General features: G+C 39.1%; 1 protein-coding gene across 8 annotated transcripts in view; it reads left to right on the forward strand.

Moving 5' to 3' along the window:
• Positions 1-13,656, forward strand: part of C9H11orf80 (chromosome 9 C11orf80 homolog) — a 115,118-nt gene that overhangs the window by 90,106 nt on the left and 11,356 nt on the right. For 6 of the 8 annotated variants that reach the window (XM_032357577.1, XM_032357569.1, XM_032357570.1 and 3 more), the window contains 3 exons: positions 1,878-1,999; positions 3,726-3,836; positions 5,637-5,735. In XM_032357577.1, coding sequence (XP_032213468.1) covers positions 1,878-1,999; positions 3,726-3,836; positions 5,637-5,735 — 332 coding nt within the window. The remainder of the gene's footprint in view (positions 1-1,877; positions 2,000-3,725; positions 3,837-5,636; positions 5,736-13,656) is intronic. The other 2 variants (XM_032357572.1, XM_032357576.1) reach the window with 2 other exon arrangements.

A 13,656-nucleotide genomic window follows, 5' to 3' on the forward strand; every position in this document is an offset into this window, starting at 1 on the left:
GGAGCCCCCATACTATATATCTTTATAAATTTCCTTACACATCTGGTAGTGTAGGACTAGCCTTTGAAAAAGGGTATATGGTAAAGGTAGGTAGATATAGATATATGAATAGAGACACAGTAAATTTTTTAAAAGATTATTTATTTATTTATTTGACAGAGATCACAAGTAGGCAGAGAGGCAGGCAGAGAGAGAGGAGGAAGCAGACTCTCCGTTGAGTAGAGAGCCCGAAGCAGGGCTCGATCCCAGCACCCTGGGATCATGACCTGAGCCAAAGGCAGAGGCTTTAAACCATTGAGCCACCGAGGCGCCTCAAGACACAGTAATTTTATCTTCTTTCTCCCATATTCTTTCTCATATCCTTGAAAGCTTTCTGTAGAGCTACTTTTAGGAAACAGATTGTACAGAACTACAGTCTGTTTCCATGTGTCTTAAAAAATCACTTAACTGGCCGCCTGCCCACCTTGTCATGGTAACTTTTCTATGATTAACTCATTATTTTGCTACAACGTTAAAGGCATCTGGTAGTATCATCAGTTTTAGGGGAACAAACTTGTAGCTTTTTAATTAAATGTCTGCTTTCAAAAAGGGCCTAACTGGTTTCTTGAGGCTATTTTTAGCACCAAACAATAGAAAACTGTAATCCATACGATATCATCATAGCAATGGCAATATTGTCCCGTTGCATATTGCAATGTACATTTAAGAACACTTCACACATATTATCCCAGTTTATCTGCGCAACATGCCTGAGAGCAGGTGGTATAAAGCCGGTTTTAGTTTTGAAGTGAGAAAAGCGAAGGGACTCGGTCACCACAAGCTAGTGGTTGAATTCACTCTGGAATCTATGTTCTCCAGACTCCAATTTTGGATTCCTTTTGAGCAGACCACATTTTGCATTCCTTTCTGGGATAGAATCATGGTGCCTTGTGGTAGAAAATGTACCTTCTGGTTTGCATTTTTAATGCAGCCCTGAGAAAAGCCAGCTGTGGGCTGCTTCACCAGAGCCTTTGCACGGAGTATTCAGGGGAGAACAGAAAAATAGTGAAAAAGGAAAGGTTAATTACAAGGATTTTCTCAGGTATAAAGTGAATTTGTCTTCCCATGTCTGTTGTCTCTGGGTCATCAGGGTAGTCTGTTATGGTTTGACCTCTTTTACCTATTTCTCTTAACTGTTAGCTTTTCTTCTGAGCAGTGGTACCTATGGTTAATTAGAAATAGCCCCATTTAAAAATACCTTGAAGAAAAAAATAAAATAAAATAAAAATAAAAATGCCTTGTACCAGCAGTCTCAGAGTCCTCTTTGTGAGTGTTAACTTTTTTTGTGTCACAGGATAGGTGAAAGGATTGAGACCCTGACAGTAACAGTGGCTCACCACAACAGTGAAGCTCACATAGGAAGGGAGTAGGGTAGACACACTGTCCAACAGGCCTTTCCTTTTTCTCTCCTCCTCCTCCTCCTCCTCCTATCCTTTGGAAGTTACCAGTGTCAATGTTTATAGTATGTGGTATATAGTTCTGTTTCTGATATGAATTAAACAGGATCCCTCACTTGTCTCTTCAAAAATAATGTCAACCTTCATACTTAGTTTTTGAAGTCTTTTTCATTTGCAAGTGGAGTTGGGTGGGTTTTAAGTTGCTGACCTTTTGTTGTTGTTTGTTTTCGGGGGATTTTGTTTTGTTTTTTGGTTTTTTTGTGGGGGTGGTTTTGATTGTTTGTTTGGTCTAGAAAAGTAATTATTTGTGGATACGCAAAAGTGTCCTCTTCTTCCAAGAGGCCTCTTTCTCATTCCACCCCTAACTCATAGCACTATAACAGCAGTCTTGAAGTCTTGGACATTCTCATTCAAAGTTACCAATATTTTCCCTCCCTTTAGGAGTCCACACTTTGCTCACCACTCATCTCAGTGCCATCCTCATGGAGAGCCACAGCGCAGTGCAAGATTCCATCCAAGTTGCCATGGACCAGGCCTTGGAGCAGCATCACCAGGCTACCAAGGTAATAAGAAATTCCTAAGAACTAGAGGATATGACTGAGCTTGAGAGCCCTTCCTCCCTTAACGCCTAGTCTTCTTTTGTCACCTTGGCTGATCCTTACATGGCCTCTAGCCTGGGAACTGAAGATTTAACTTAGCATATGTCACTGTACCAGCTTGCATAGTCTTACCTCCTAATGGGGGAATTTGAGTAAGTAGGGACAAAATAATCGAGAAAAATGACTAATAATGAGCCTTTCCTTATCTTTCTTCCCTTTCACACATGTGTTTGGAGCTACTGCTTCTCTAAATCTTACATTTTTCCCTCATTTCCTAATGGTTTATAACATCACGTTCCCTCTTTTTTTTTTTAAGATTTTGTTTATTTATTTATTTACTTATTTATTTTATTTCTTTTCAGCATAACAGAATTCATTGTTTATGCACTACACCCAGTGCTCCATGCAATCCGTGCCCTCCATAAATACCCACCACGTGGCTCCCCCAACCTCCCACCACCCCCCCGCCCCTTCAAAACCCTCAGATTGTTTTTCAGAGTCCATAGTCTCTCATGGTTCATCTCCCCTTCCAATTTCCCTCAACTCCCTTCTCCTCTCCATCTCCCTATATCCTCCATGTTATTTGTTATGCTCCACAAATAAGTGAAACCGTATGATAATTGACTCTCTCTGCTTGACTTATTTCACTCAACATAATCTCTTCCAGTCCTGTCCATGTTGATACAAAAGTTGGGTATTCATTCTTTCTGATGGAGGCATAATACTACATAGTGTATATGGACCACATCTTCCTTATCCATTCGTCCGTTGAAGGGCATCTTGGTTCTTTCTACAGTTTGGTGACCGTGGCCATTGCTGCTATAGACATTGGGGTACAGATGGCCCTTCTTTTCACTACATCTGTATCTTTGGGGTAAATACCCAGTATTACAATGCAGGGTCATAGGGAAGCTCTATTTTTAATTTCTTAAGGAATCTCCACACTGTTCTCCAAAGTGGCTGCACCAACTTGCATTCCCACCAACAGTGTAAGAGGGTTCCCCTTTCTCCACATCCTCTCCAACACACGTTGTTTCCTGTTGTGCTAATTTTGGCCATTCTAACTGGTGTAAGGTGAGAGAGAGAGAGTGAACAAGAGAGAGCGAGTGAGCATAAGCTTGGGGTGTGGGGAAGGAGGGAGGAGCCCAGGGAGAGGGAGAAGCAGTCTCCTCGCTGAGCAGGGATCTTGATCCTGGGACTCCAGGATCATGACCTGAGCCCAAGGCAGAGGCTTAACCAACTGATCAACCCAGGTGCCCCAACACTTTCTCTTTTTATCTGACTTTCTGACTTCCTATATCCTATATACTTTTTGTAACATATTTCTTAAATTTATATGGCCCCCTTTGAGGGAAAAAACCACCACACTAAGAGGGCAAAGTTTAAAGCTTTTTTTTTTTTTTTCTTTTTTTAAATAGCAGGCACATTTGTTTTGTTGCCTGGTGTCTTATGGCTTATCTTTTCTGAATATTTCTGTGTCAGTAAGTGATCTCTGCAAAAGGGGAGAGAACATTGTTTCAGTCCGTAAGTGTCCTTTCTATGGCATGATCTCAGTAAGTATTGTTGATGGGGGCGGGGGAAGAGTTGTTGAAATCCTGCTCTTACTGAAATCTTTGATTCCTTTGGGATTCTCTGAACCAGTAGCTTGGGATTATTCTAAACTACCATCTCTTCTTAATATGTTCCTTAGGATCTTCAGAAATTTCAGGCCTCACTCTCAGTGGCTGTGAATTCCATCATGAGTATCGTGACTGGAAGCACCAGCAACAGCTTCAGAAAGATCTGTCTCCAGGCCCTTCAAGTTAGTGGGAACTTGGGGCTGCTTAATAGTGCCAGGGTTCTAATGATATTCTACTGCCCAACACAGCATTATGTACAGGGCTTTTAGAAACATTATTTCATTTTATCCTACTGTGATCAAAAATTCTGACTTTACATACATAGTGTCAGGCCTGTGGTGTTTTAAGAAATATTTACTGAATGGATAGTATGTATGTACTACTTTATAAATGAGAAAATAAGTTATCTAAAATTTCTACTTGCTTTAGGTCACATAGCTGGTTACAGTTAGAACCAAGATTAGACAGTGATTCCCAGTTCCTTATTGAAGAATGTTTTGGTACCTCATGGTGACAGAAAACACTGGAAATAACTGAGTAGCCTTAAGTATTACATATGATTGGCAGTATAGAATAGTATAACAATGAAGACTGAGGCCTGAGTTCAATTCTTGGCTCATTTACTTACTGGCTATGTGGACTTAGGCTGGTGCTTAATTAGTCTGAGTTTCATATATAAAATGGAAAAAATAATAGTGCCTCAGAGGGTTATTGCGATGGTGAGGGTGAAGTGTGAACATGCATGTAGCACACGGTAGGTTCTGAATAAATGTTAGTTTCTTTCCTTCCTTTTAGGAATGTGTGCTGACCAGTTGGTATTAGCAGTGCGTGATCCACTCATTCGATGTCTGCTGCTTTATTTTTTTGTAACTTTTTTCTTGAAAAAATAGTATAATACATTCAAAATTTAAAATAATAGCTAATAATATTTATCACTATAATTAAAATTTTTTGGATATTATTTCGTACAAGTTATATTGTATAGTTGTAACTGAAGAATTCTACATTCATATATAACTTGACACTTCCCCGTTTCAACTGTTCTAAAATTTGTATCAGTTAGCCAATTTCACTACTTTGGTTTAATCTAATTTAATAACCCATTCCCTTAATAATAGGCATTTACACTGCTTATATTCTTTCTGCCAGTATAAATAATATTTCAGTTAATACCTCTGTGTGATATCTTGCTTCTTCTGAATTATTTCCTAGAATAAAGTTCTATAAGTGGAGTTACGAGGTCTAAGAGCATAACACCTTTATAATCTAGTGCCTCCTACAGCTTCAGCTTTCTGGGTCATGTGGATAGCACAGGGTAATGAGAAGAATGCCACGTTGGAAATCCTTAGGTCAGGCCTAACTTTTGTATAACAAGTCATGAAATCTTAGGTGGGTTACTTCACCTTTTTGGATTTTAGTTTTCTCATCTATAAAATTCGTTTGTTGTATTAGGGGATTACTCTTGTCCCCTTCAACTCGAATATCCTGCAATTCTGTACTAAAACTTAGAAGCTATTACCCATTCCTTATGGATGCTATTATCTTCTTCTTTTATTTACTAAAAGACTTATTTGAGGAAAAGTTCTTGTATCAGTCTTAGTTGAATATAGTGAAGCCTCTGCTCTCCTGGCACTTGTTTTAGAAGAAAGCAGTTTATATAACCCCTTTATGAACAGAGAAATCTCTGGGATATGTATTTCCTATAGAGATAGGAGAGCAAAAAGGCCTTGTTTGAAAGATCTTGGTTAGGTAACAGACACTGGAAGCCATAGGAGCCACAACTACTTGTCTCATGGCATGTATCCCAGGCCGCCTCTCTACTTCTATGTATCCATAGGAATTAAGGAAACTCCAAACATAACATGAGGGATATCAGTGGTTTGCCTTCCTATTTGTCTCATCCTCTTCCCATATCCTGTGGGTGCCTTCCCTTTGGTTGCCAGTACTGGAATTCAGCACATTTCATCTCTGGCCCATTTTAGGCAGTTGACACTCAAGAATTTGGGACCAAACTGCACAAATCATTTCATGACATCACCCGGCACCGATCTCTTCCCTACTGCTCATGTGAGACGAAGCAGGTAAGTATAAAATACTAATTGTACTTGGTGGAGATCTTCCATACTGATGTGTGGGAACCCTGAATACGGGTGGTTAGGGGCAGGTACTTTAGATTGCACAATCTGAGGTTAGTCTTTCAGTAGGGAAGCCCTTGGTTTAGGAAAACTTTATAAAATACAGTATTACACAAAGGTCAAGAGCATAGCTAGATGTTGCTCAAATTCTATTTCGGCCACTAACTAGTTGTGTAGTATTGTGGAAGCTGTTTAACCTTTCTAAGCCTTAGTTTCTTTATCAATAAAATAGGAATGATGCATAACCTGAAATAACTGTTGTGAGGTTTGAATAAAATAATGTATGTAAAGTGCTGAGCACATAGCTACCATTACAGTGGTGATGACAGAGTGGAGTATTTTTGTTTAGTTTTGTCTAATCAAAGCCATACTTTATTTATCTTTCTGGGTGCTGGAGATAGAGAATTGCATTAGTTGGGGTCTCCGCCCTCAAGGAGCTCAAACAGCTTCATCTGGTTTTATGACAGACTCCTCTAATGAGTGAAAAGATTCATAGCTGGGAGATTCTGTATATCTCCAGATTGCAGGTATAACTGAAACAGTGTTCCATCTACAGCCCACTCTTCTGGCTCTCTTGGTTCCAATCAGTAGGACTGGCCTTTGTGGAACTAAAGTATAATATGAGTAAATAAAAGAGAGTAAGGGTGATACTATTATACAGTGGCTTCTGGCCAAGACAGAGTGTCAGGAACTAGATTTACTCTCTTGACTGAAATTAAAAAAAAATCCAGACACAACATATAAAACAATGGTTCTCAAGACATTGAGCAGCAATGAATAGGATAGTCTTCCCTGAGATGTGGAAAACAAATGAAGTGAGCCCTATGATTACCCTAACATACTGCCTAGAGAAAGTACAGAAGCCATTGAACAGGGAGAAGATATCCAGGCAAAGCCTAGTGGTTTCCCTGAGTTGAATAGATGAAGCTAGGAATTCCCATATGCCAAAACAGATAAAGTTTTCAGGGTGAACTATCAGAAAAGAAAGAACTCCTTACAGAGAGAATTCTGAGAATCTGCAGGGTTCCTTCTCTATTATTCAGATGAGTATGAATCAGCTCAGTCTTGTGAAGAAACTATTCAGGTAAAGAACCACCCAGAAGGATTAGAGGGAATAATATGCAGAGCTTAAAAGGGCCGGGAATAGTGCCTATTTCCATCAACCAGAGAGGAAAGCTTTATAATTTATGGAGCATGATATAGAATACTAAGAAGATACTTGCCTTTGGAATGGAGGAAAATTAAACCTCTGCCTAATAAACACTCCTCTGGTCCTGCCTAACAAAGCTTAAAAGCAGAAGCAAGACATAGAGGAATCAAGTTGTTTCCAAGTAATTCAACAGCATCACAGAACAAAGGTCAAGAATATTTATAGGATTATTAGAAATACCCAGCACCCACTATGGTAATAGTCACAGTGCCTTGCATCTAATCAGAATTAATAGGTATGGTGAGAAGCAGGAATATACAACCCATAATGAAGAGAAAACTCTTTTTTTTTTAAATAATTTATTTATTTATTTGACAGAAAGAGACCACAAGTAGGCAGAGAGGCAGGCAGAGAGAGAGAGGAGGAAGCAGGCTCCCCGCTGAACAGAGAGCCCGACACGGGACTCGATCCCAGGATCCTGGGATCATGACCTGAGCCGAAGGCAGTGGCCCAACCCACTGAGCCACCCAGGCGCCCCTAAAAGAAAACTCTTAATTGGTCAATCAATCATTGAATCAAAACTGATCCAGAACTGACACAGAAGTTAGAATTAGTAGACAAAGACATTAAGAGAGTTATTATTATAACCGTATTCCGTATGTTCAGGAAGAAGCTAGAGGAAAGACTGAACATATCAAGTAGAGACATGGAAAGTATAAAAAAGGCCCAAAATGAACTGTAAAGATGAAAACTATGATGTCTCCAAGGTAGAAATTATACTGAATAGTATGAATGGCACATTGGACACTTAAGGAGAAACACACAGCAATAGAAACTATCTGAAATGAAACACAGCGATTTAAAATAATAATAATAATATCAAAGGGGCAGTTGGGTGGCTCAGTCAATTAAGCATCTAATTCTTGATCTTGACTCAGGTTGTGATGTCAAGATCATGAGACTGAGCCCTGCACTGGGGTCCATGCTCAGCCTGGAGTCTGGTTAAGGTTCTCTCCCTCTCCAACTAATGATGTACTCTCTGCTGGCTAATTGAACATAATATAAATAAATAAATAAATAAATAAATAAAATAACTTAATCTGTTAAAAAAAAAAGATTCCCTCTCCCCTCCCACTCTTTTCCACTCCACTAACGCCCCCTGCTCACACATGTGTGTGTTCTCCCTAAAAAAGATTAATTAATTAAAAGGGTAAGATTTCTTTACAAATAATAATAATAAAACATAGAATATCTGTGAGTTATGGGACAGCTTCACGTAGCCTAAATATATGTGTAATTGGGGAATCTGAAGAAGAAATGGGGCAGAAAATGTATTTGAGGGAACAATGGCCGAAAACTTTCCAAATTGATAGAATCTATAAATCTAGTAGATCTAAGAATCTTAAGAAACACCAAGCCCTTGGGGCACCTGTGTGGCTCAGTGGCTCAGTGGGTTAAAGCCTCTGCCTTCGGCTCAGGTCATGATCCCAGGGTCCTGGGATTGAGCCCCACATGGGGCTCTCTGCTCAGCAGGGAGCCTGCTTCCTCCTCTCTCTCTGCCTGCTTCTCTGCTTACTTGTGATCTCTGTCTGTCAAATAAATAAAAGAAACACCAAGCCCACAAAACAAAACTACACAAACATAATTAAATAGGTTAAAACCAGTGGTGAAAAAATCTTATAAACAAATGGGTGAGGAAAGCTTATTTACAAGGAAACAAAGATAAGGATTACAGAAAATTTCTCATCAGAAACAGTGTAAGCTAGAAGAAAATGGAGCAACATCTTTACAGTACTGGAGAAAAAACCTTCAACCTAGGATTATTTACCTAACGAAAATTAAATTTTTAAGAAAAAAAGAAGATGAAGTAAGGACCTTTTCTGACATACAAGAGTTGAAAGAATTCATTATCAGCAGATGAGAAATGTAAAGGAAGTACTTCAAGTAGGAGAAAGGTGATACCGGCTCGAAACCTGAATCTACACGAAGGAATGAAGAGTACGGAAAATGGTGACTACGAGGATAAATATAAAGACTTTTTTTTCTCATTACCTTAATCTCTTTAAAACATACTTAACTTTTTAAAGCAAAAATAACAATAATGGAAGCGCCCGGGTGGCTCAGTGAGTTAAGCCTCTGCCTATGGCTCAGATCATGATCCAAGGGTCCTGGGATCCAGCCCCACATTGGGCTCTCTGCTCAGCAGGGAGCCTGCTTCCCCCCTTCTCTCTGCCTGCCTCTCTGCCTACTTGTGATCTCTCTCTGTTAAATAAATTAAAAAGAAATCTTTTTTTAAAAATAGCAATAATGTATTGTAAGGTTTATAACCTATGGTGAAGTAAAGTGTATGACAACAGCACAAAAACCAGGAGGAGAAAAATGGAAATATACTGTTGCAAAGACTTATACTGTATGCGGAGTGGCTAATATTACTTGAAGGTAGACTGGTAAGTTAAGATGAAAGGAACCATCAGAATAATACAAGAAGGAGTTGCAGCTATTAAACCAAGAAAGGAGATAAAACGGAGTCATAAAACATATTCAGCCTTCCGGAGAATGAAAAGATAAGCCACAGACTGGGAGAAAATAATTGGAAGAGACACATATGATTAAGAGACTATTATCCAAAATATACAAAGAACTTTTAAAACTCACAAAAAAAGGGGCGCCTGGGTGGCTCAGTGGTTAAAGCCTCTGCCTTCGGCTCAGGGCATGATCCCAGGGTCCTGGGATCAAGCCCCACGTTGGGCTCTCTGCTCCGCGGGCAACCTGCTTCCTCCTTTCTCTGCCTGCCTCTCTGCGTACTTGTGATTTCTCTCTGTCAAATAAATAAAATCTTTAAAAAAAAAAACTCACAAAAAAATAAAAAATAAAAACAGGCCAAAGACCTTATCAGACACCTCACCAAAGAAGACTTGAGATGGCAAATAAGCACATGAAAAGATGCCCCACATCTTATGTCATCAGGGAAATGCAAATTAAAACAATGAGATACCCCTACATACCTATTATGGTAGCCAAAATCCAGAACACGACACCAAATGCCGGCAAGGATGTGGAACAGTAGGAACTCTCATTCATTGCTGGTGAGAATGCAAGATGATCAACTACTTTGGAAGGCAATTTGGTAATTTCTTAAAAAACTAAATACACTCTTGACCATGTGATCCAAAAATCATGCTTTTTGGTATTTATCCAAATGAGTTAAAACTTAAGTTCACACAGAAACCTGCACACGGATGTTTACAGCAGCTTGGCGGCAATCAAGATGTCCTTCAGCAGGTGAATGGTTAAATAAACTGGCATATCCAGACAATGGAATATTATTTTACACTAAGAAGAAATGAGCCATAAAGCCATGAAAACATATGGAGGAAGCCAAAAGGTATATATATATTTAAAAGATTTTATTCATTTATTTGAGAGAGAAGATGAGAAGGGGGAGGGTCAGAGGGAGAAGCAGACTCCCTACCGAGCAGGGAGCCTGATGCAGGACTCCCTTCCAGAACTCCAGGATCAAGACCTGAGCCGAAGGCAGTTGCTTAACCAACTGAGCCACCCAGGCACCCCTAAAGGCATATTATTAAATAAAAGAAGTCAGTATGAAAAAGCAGAACATTCTGGAAAAGGCAAAACTATGGAGACAGTAAAAAGATCAGTGATTTCCAAGGGTTAAAGGAAAAGGAGGAATTAATATACAAAACACAGAGGACTTTTAGGGCAGTGAAACTACTCTGTATGATTCTGTAATGGTGGGTACAAGTCATACATTAGTCCAGAGCCATGGAATATACAACACTAGGGGTAAACCCTCATGTAAACTATGGACTTTGAATGACAATGATGTGTCAATGTAGGTTTATCATTTGTAACAAATGTACCAGTCTGATGGGGGATGTTTATAATGGAATAGGCTATACAGATATGGGGCAGAGGCATATGAGAAATCTCTGTACCTTTTCCTCAGTTTTGCTATAAACTTAAAACTGCTCTAAAAAGTAAAGTCCCCTTTTAAAAAATAATCAAAAAGAGGGCAGAGAAAGAGGAAGAAGAAGAAAAGAGAACAAAGTACAGATGAGACAAATAGAAAGCAGTTAGCAAGAAGATATATTTAAACTCAGCCATATCAATTATCATATTAAATGTGGTCTTTACAACTAATTACATTAAAAGATCGAGACTGTTAGATTAAATAAAGAGAACAATATGCTGCCTATAAGAATCCCACTTTAAAATACAGAAGTAGGGGCGCCTGGGTGGCTCAGTGGTTAAAGCCTCTGCCTTCAGCTCAGGTCATGATCCCAGGGTCCTGGGATTGAGCCCCGCATTGGGCTCTCTGCTCAGCAGGGAGCCTGCTTCCCTTCCTCTCTCTCTGCCTGCCTCTCAGCCTACTTGTGATCTCTGTCAAATGAATAAATAAAATGTAAAAAAAAAAAATCTGCAAAAAAAAAAAAGCATTGAGGGGCATCTGGGTGGCTCAGTGGGTTAAAGCCTCTGCCTTTAGCTCTGGTCATGATCTCAGGGTACTGGGATCGAGCCCCGCTTCGGGCTCTCTGCTCAGTGGGGAGCCTGCTTCTTCTTTTCTCTCTCTCTCTCTGCCTGCTTTTCTGCCGACTTGTGATCTCTGTCTGTCATATAAATATATAAAATCTTATTTCATTTATTCTTCTCCTACCCACTTAAGCCCCCATGTTGCATCACCAAGATGAGATTGGGAGGGAGACAAACCATAAGTGACTCTTAATCTCACAAAACAAACTGAGGGTTGCTGGGGGGAGGGGGTTTGGGAGAAGGGGGTGGGATTATGGACATTGGGGAGGGTATGTGCTTTGGTGAGTGCTGTGAAGTGTGTAAACCTGGTGATTCACAGACCTGTACCCCTGGGGATAAAAATATATGTTTATAAAAAATTAAAAATTAAAAATATATATATATATATAAAATCTTAAAAAAAAACATCAAAAAGGCTATAAAACAGATTTCAGAGCAAACAATATTACTAGGGATAAAGAGGGCCATTTCATAATGATGAATACAATACAGTGTATACAGTGTAATGAAGATAATGGCCCCAAATGTTCATGAAACTCTTTTTTAAAGATACTTATTTAACAGAGAGAGAGATCACAAGTAGAGAGGCAGGTGGAGAAAGAGGGAGAAGCAGGCTCCCTGCTCAGCAGAGAGCCCAATGTGGGGCTTGATCCCAAGATTCTGAGATCATGACCTGGGCCCAAGGCAGAGGCTTTAACCCACTGAGCCACCCAGGCACTCCTCATGAAACTTTTGAGAGAACTTTAAAATAAATGAAGAATAGAATTATTGTAAGAAGAAATAGACAAATTCACAATTTTTTTAAAAGATTTTATTTATTTATTTGACAGAGAGAGAGAGAGACCACAAGTAGGCTGAGAGGCAGGCAGAGAGAGGGGGAAGCAGACTCCCTGCAGAGCAGAGAGCCTGATGCGGGGCTCAATCCAGGACCCTGAGATCATGACCTGAGCTGAAGGCAGAGGCTTAAACCACTGAGCCACCCAGGCGCCCCACAAATTCACAATTATATTTGGGAATTTCAACATACTTCCATTAATAATTGATAAAGTAGACAGAAAATCAGTAAGTCTGTGGAAGTCCTAAGTAATACTATGAATTAACTTCACCTAACTTATATTCATAAAAACGTCCTGCCCAACCACAGCAGAATATTTTTCTCAAGTACAAAAGGGACATTTAACAAGGTAAACCATATTCTGAGCCATTAAATACATCTCAATAAACGTAAAAGAATTCAAGTCATATAAAGTATGTTTTTGACCACAGTTGGATTTAAGTAAAATCAGTAACAGAATGATATCTAGAAAATTACAAATATCTGGAAATTAAATGACACACTTATAAATAACCCATGCATCAAACACAAAAGCAAAAGAGAAAGTAAAAAATAATTTAAATGGAAATGCAAATTATCAAAATCTGTGAGCTCTCTCTAAAGCAATACTTAGAGAGAAAAATGCCTATGTTAGAAAAGGAAAAGTTCCCAAATCAATGGTCTTAGCTTCCAACTTAAACTAAAACAAGAAGAGCAAATTACACACAAACAGAAGAAATTAAATAATAAAGTCAGAGTGGAAGTCAGTAAAATAGAAAACAGAAAAACAGCAGGGAAAAATCAATGAGGATTTAAAGGTGGTTTATTGAGAATATTAATAAAATTGACATACATTTAACCAGACTAATCAGGATAAAAGAAGATACAAATTTCTTTTTTTTTTCATATCTTTTAAAAAATTAACATATAATCTATTATTTGCCCCAGGGGTACAAGTCTGTGAATCATCAGGCTTATACATTTCACAGCACTCACCATAGCACATAACCTCCCCAATGTCCATAACCCAGCCACCCTATCCCTAACTCCCCACCCCCCAGCAACCTCCAGTTTATTTCGTGAGATTAAGAGTCTCTTATGGTTTGTCTCCCTCCCGATCCCATTTTGTTTCATCTTTTCCTTTCCTACCCCCCACAACCCCCTGCCCTATCTCTCAAATTCCTCATATCAGAGAGATCATATGATAACTGTCTTTCTCTGATTGACTTATTTTGCTCAGCATAATACCATCTAGTTCCATCCACATTGTTGCAAATGGCAAGATTTCATTTCTTTTGATGGCTGCATAGTATTCCATTATATTTTTAGACCACAGAAGACACAAATTTCTA

This window comes from Mustela erminea, chromosome 9 (assembly GCF_009829155.1).
Source record: "Mustela erminea isolate mMusErm1 chromosome 9, mMusErm1.Pri, whole genome shotgun sequence".
NCBI lineage: Eukaryota > Metazoa > Chordata > Mammalia > Carnivora > Mustelidae > Mustela > Mustela erminea.